General features: G+C 51.0%; 1 protein-coding gene across 1 annotated transcript in view; it reads right to left on the bottom strand.

Annotated features, from left to right (window-relative positions):
- Window positions 1–2,345: 2,345 nt before the first annotated feature.
- The window catches only part of LOC110594887 (cytochrome c oxidase subunit 8A, mitochondrial), a 3,669-nt gene continuing 295 nt past the window's right edge, over window positions 2,346–5,719 (bottom strand). The window contains exon 2 of the mRNA XM_021709063.1: window positions 2,346–2,476. Coding sequence (XP_021564738.1) covers window positions 2,381–2,476 — 96 coding nt within the window. The 3' untranslated portion in view covers window positions 2,346–2,380. The remainder of the gene's footprint in view (window positions 2,477–5,719) is intronic.

Raw genomic sequence — 5,719 nt, 5'->3', positions numbered from 1 at the left:
TCAACTTTGTCACTTGGTTGTAGGTATGAGGTTTTATTTCTGGGTTCTCTACTCTGTTCCATTGGTCTGTCTATTCTTGTATCAGTGCCATGACTTTTTTTTTTTTTAACCATAGCCTTATAATATAATTTGAAGTCAGGTAGCATGATGCCTCTGAAATTGTTCTTTCTTCAATGTGTGGGTTTATTTTTGTACTCTCTATTCTGTTCTACTCTTGTATTGAAGTTCCCTACTATTATTTTATTGCTGTCTATTTTCTGCTTCAGAAATATTAATATTTACCTTATTTACTTAGGTCTGCCAAGATGGGAACATATATGTATTTACAATTATTATATGATTTTTATGAGTTGACCCCTTTATTATTATATAATGACTTCTTTTCTCTTGTTACATTTTTATTAGTCTATTTTGTCTGAGATAGTATAGCTACCCCCCTTTCTTTTTTTATGTTAATTTTTTTATTTTAAAGATGTGGGGTACAACTCAGGGTTAGGTATACAAATGTTCATTATGCAGGTACCCTTGTTGATGAGGTGTGCCCCCCCAGCAGAATTCCACTACTGCCAATCCTAACTTGCCCCACCTCCCCACCCCCAGTTTCTCACTACTGCCAATCCTTTTTTAAAAATAATATTATGATAATTGTTCAAGGTCTACTTATGAGTGAGAACATATGATGCTCAGTTCTTTGTTTCTGTGATAGATCACTCAGTATTACAGACTCTAAGTCCATCCATGTTGGTGTGAAGTTCATGATTTTGTCCTTCTTTATGGCTGCATAATATTCCATCATGTATATGTACCACATTTTAAAAAACCAGTCCTCTTTTGATGGGCAGCACCGTTCCACATTCTTGCTATTGTGAACAATGCTGCAATAAACATGCATGTGCAGGTATCTTTTTCATAGAGTGATTTGAGTTCCTCTGGGTATATTCCCAGTAGGGGGATTAGGGGGTCGTCTGGAAGGTCGATTTTTAGATCTTTTAGGAAATCGGCACACTGTTTTCCACAGAGGATGTACTAGCTTACACTCTCATCAACAGTGTATGTGTTCCCTTTTCACTCCATCCTCTCCAGCATTTGCTGTTTTTTGAGTTATTAATGATGGCCATCCTAGTTGGAGTTAGGTGGTATCTCAGTGTAGTTTTAATTTGCATTTCTTTGATGACTAGTGAAATTGAGCATTTTTTCATGTATCTGTTGGCTGCTCATATTTCTTCTTTTGAGAAGTGTTTACTTATATATTTTGCTCACTTTGTAATGGGCTGTTTGTTTTTTTCTTTTTGGCACATTAGAGTTCCTTGTAGATCCTAGATGTTAGGCCTTCGTCAGACATATAGTTGGCAAATATTTTTTCCCAGGCTGTGGGCAGTCCTCCTGCTCTCTTGATGGTTTCTTTGACTTTGTAGAAGCTTGTCGGTTTGATGAGGTCCCACTTATCTATCTTATCTCTTATGGCATAGGCACTTGAGGTTTTGATCAGGAATTGGTTGCCAGTTTCAATTTCCATATGGGTGTCTCCTGCATTTTCTAAATTTCTTACAGTTTGAGGTTTTATGTTTAGACCTTTGATCCATTTAGAGTTAATTTTTGTGTATGGTGATAGGTAGGGGTATTGTTTCAATCTTCTGCATGTGGTCAGTCAGTTTTCCCAGCATCATTTACCGAAGAGGTTCTCCTCTCCCCCTGGTTGTTATTGTAGGCTTTGTCGAAGATGAGTTGGTTGAGAAATTGAGGTTTTGTTTCTAGATTCTCTATCCTGTTCCGTTGGTCTATATGCTGGTTCTTGTACCAATACCAGGCAGTTTTGTGTTTTTTGTTGTTGTTGTTGAGGATTGTTTTGGTGATTCATGGTCGTTTATGTTTCCATATGAATTCCTGTATTGTCATTTCCAGGTCTGAAAGAATGCTGCTGGTAATTTAATGGGTATCACGTTAAATCTGTAGATTGTTTTGGGTAGGATGAACATCTTAACGTTGTTTCTTCCGATCTATGAGCATGGAATATGTTTTTCATTTGTTTGTGTCATCTTTGATTTCTTTGAGCAGTGTTTTGTAGTTTCGGTTGTAAAGGTCTTTCACGTCTCTGGTTAGGAAGATTTCAAGGTATTTCATTTTTGTGTGTGGCTATTGTGAATGGGATTGTGGTTTTATAATTTTGGAGGTTTTTTATTGTTACGAAGGGGACCCCATCGAGCAGGGCCCATGGGTGTGGTCCCAGGATGTCACCACGGAGACAGCGAGAGGTCATGGCTGCAGAAGAGGCGACTGGACTTGGACATGATCCAGGGGGGCCAGCTGGGATTGTGAGAGACATGATCAGGACTGCCAGGGGCGGGGGCGTGGGCAGGGAGCAGGCAGGGCGGGCAGCACCTCACTCCCGCTTCTTGTAGCTCTCCAGGTGCGACAGGACCCAGCCCGCCGGCAGGAGGAAACACAGGAAGCAGGAGGTGATCCCGATGGCGACATCCTGCACAGGGCACAAGAAAGAAGGGACCCCGAGTAAGGCCTGCTCTGGGCTCTAACCCCAGGCAGCAGAAAGCGCCCGCAGGAGCCAGGACTCGGAGGCTGGAGGGCCCCGATGTCTCCAAGTTAAAGGAAACCGAGCTCCAGGGAGTGGGCACAGCAAGCCCAAGGCCCCCACTGCCCCTGCAGGTGAAGGGTCAGCCATGGGGGGGCAGCCAGGTCGGGATCCTGGGGGAACGCCACAAGCAAGGGGCAGGGACAGGATTTAAGCTGTCGTGAAGCGGATCTGTTGAGGCACCCTCCCTGGGCCAATCACTCACACTCAACCTTTTCTTCCTCAGTCACTGCAGCCTCAAACTCCTGGGTCAAGCAATCCTCCCGCCTCAGCCCCCAAGCAGCTGGGACCACAGGCATGCACTACCACACCTGGCTGATTTTTGTTTTTTTGAGGCAAGGTCTCGCTGTGTTGCCCAGGCAGATCTCAAATTCCTGAGCTCAAGCAAAGCAATCCTCCGGACTTCCCCTCCCGAAGTTCTGGCATCACCAGTGCCAGCCACTGCGCCTGGCCTCTTCCCTGCCTAAACCCCTCCCTTTCCACCCCCTCTCCAGGGCTCAACACTTGCGACTAGGGATAAGACTTCCCATCTTCCTGATCACAGGATGGGCTGGGTGCACACAGGCACGGATGCCCAGACAGGGACACAAAACGCTTCTTGGATGCTCACATTCTCTAGAGGGGACTGCTCTCGGGCCGAGCTGGCTGGGCACGAAGGAAGGCCAGGGGAAGGTCACCAGATCTGGCGACCACAGTAAGGATGGAGGAGCTTGGGGTTCAACCTCAACCGGCCACTCGCGGCCTAAACGCCCCCGCCCCCACACGTGCTGCAGGACCTAGCAGGAATAGGAAGGAAAGGGGCGGGGGGGGGGGGGCCACTGGGCTGCCAGGGGCATTCTCAGACCCCAGGCCACCACCCTCCCACCAACCACGGCAGTGGCTCAAGACGCAGAATGAAAGCTGGGCTGGAACAGTCCTCCGGGACAGGGCACCACCACCCATCCATTAAGTTCCAGGGTCATGAAAATGGGAGACACCCCATCAAAGCCTGGCGGGGCAGCAGTTACCACAGAAACCCTAGACACCTCTCTTGGCCAGACGTGGTGACCCACACCTGTAATCCCAGCACTCAGGAAGGCAGAGGGACAAGATCACTTGAGCCCAGCACTTTGAGACCAGCCTGGGCAGTACAGCAAGACCTCGTCTCTCCACAAAAATTTAAAAACTAGCCGGGTGCGGTGATGTATGCCTGCAGTCCTGGCTATTGGAGAGGCTGACGCAGAAGGATCACCTGAGTCCGGAAGGTCAAGGTCATGTTGAGCCATGACCCCACCGCAGCACTCCAGGCTGGGCGGCAGAGTGAGACTTTGACCCCAAAACAATGAAAATTTCTAGAAAAAGATCACAGAACAGCTTGGAGTCACTCCCTAATAGCTGGGACTACAGGTGTGCACCACCATACCAAGTTAGTTTTTTTTTTTTGAGTTGGAGTCTCACTCCGTCGCCCAGACTGGAGTGCAGTGGCCGCTCCCGGCCACTGCAGCCTCGACCCACTGGGCTCCGGCGATTCTTCCGCCTCAGCCTTCCTAGTAGCCGGAATTACAGGTGCGCGCTACCACGCCCGGCTGACTTGTGATTTATTGTACAGATGAGGTCTCACCAAGTTGCCCAGGCGGGTCACGAACCCGTGGGCTCAGGCAATCCACTCACCTCAGCCTCCCAAAGGCAAGGGATTACAGGCTGAGCCACCGCGCCTGGCTCCAAGTTAGTTTTTATAAAAATTGTATTTGAGTCAGAGTCTCACTCCGTCGCCCAGGCTGGCTCCAGCAATCCTGCCTCAGCCTTCCTAGTAGCTGGAACTACAGGCATGCGCTAATTTTTTTGATTTATTGTAGAGACGCGGTCTCACCACGGTCCCCAGGCTGGTCTCGAACCCGCAGACTCAGGCCATCCTCTCGCCTCTGCCTCCCAAAGTGCTGGGAGGACAGGCTTGAGCCACTGCACCCAGCCAAGGTGTGACTTTTCACCGTCAACACGCTGCCCCTGAGTCTCAGTATCTCAACCGCGAAGTGGGGACCGTGGAGTCACCAGGAAGGACCGCAAGAGACTCTGGGGCCCGGGCTGGGTTGGAGTGGCCCAATCAAAGAGCTCCTGGAAGCCTTGAACTCCCAGTCTCGAAAGCGATCCTCCCGTCTTCGTCTTCCAGAGGGCTGGGGTGACAGGGCGAGTGCAGCAGTCTCGGTCCGTGGCTGGGAACACACAGCAGGCCCTCGGCGATGCCTTGGGGTCGCAGCCGACACGGTGACCCTCGACGGGTTAAAGCCCAAATGGGGCCAGGCTCGGTGGCTCAGCGTGTAATCCCAGCACTTAGGGAGGCTGAGGTGAGTGGAGTGCCTGAGCCCGCGGGTTCCAGACTCGCCTGGGCAACTTGGCGAGACCTCAATCTCTACAAATCAAAAATTAGCCGGGCGTGGTAGCGCGCTCCTGTAGTTCCAGCTACTTGGAAGGCTAAGGCGGAAGGATCACTGGAGCCCAGCAGGTCGAGGCTGCGGTGCCCGGGAGTGGCCACTGCACTCCAGTTTGGGTGACAGTGAGACTCCAACTAAAAAAAAAAAAAAAAACAAAAAAAGCCCAAATGGGCGAAGGCGGTCCCAAAGAGCTAAAGCAATCCCAGCACTTTGGGAAGCAGAGGCTAGAGGATGGCCTGAGCCCGGGGGCTCCAGACCAGCCTGGGCAACGTGGCGAGACCTCATCTCTACAATAAATCAAAAAACTAGCCGGGCATGGTGGCGCGTGGATGTGGCTGCAGCTCCTTGGAAGGCTGAGGCGAGAGGACGGCCTGAGCTCGGGAGTTCGAGACCAGCCTGAGCAACATGGCCAGACCTCGTCTCTGCAATTAAAAAAAAATTAGCCGGGCTTGGTGGCGCGCGCCTGTGGTTCCAGCTCCTTGGAGGCTGTTGGGAGGATGGCGGAGCCCAGCAGGTCGAGGCCGCGGTAGCCGGGGGCGTGCCGCTGCGCTCCAGCCTAGGCGACAAGCGAGACCCCGACTCAAGGAAAAGAGCCAGGGTGCCCCACATTCCCGGGACCCCAAAGACCGGTCGGGGTGCCCGCCCCTCCCCGCGACGAGCCGTGGCGGCGACGTCCACGGTCGCCAGGCCCCTCGAGGGCTCGGGAGCAATTGAGGCCGCACGG

Source organism: Carlito syrichta, unplaced genomic scaffold (assembly GCF_000164805.1).
Source record: "Carlito syrichta isolate Samal-C Ts95f unplaced genomic scaffold, Tarsius_syrichta-2.0.1 Scaffold155607, whole genome shotgun sequence".
NCBI classification, from domain to species: domain Eukaryota; kingdom Metazoa; phylum Chordata; class Mammalia; order Primates; family Tarsiidae; genus Carlito; species Carlito syrichta.
Note: the sequence above shows the minus strand (reverse complement) of the source record. Positions and strands in the feature narration are given on the sequence as shown.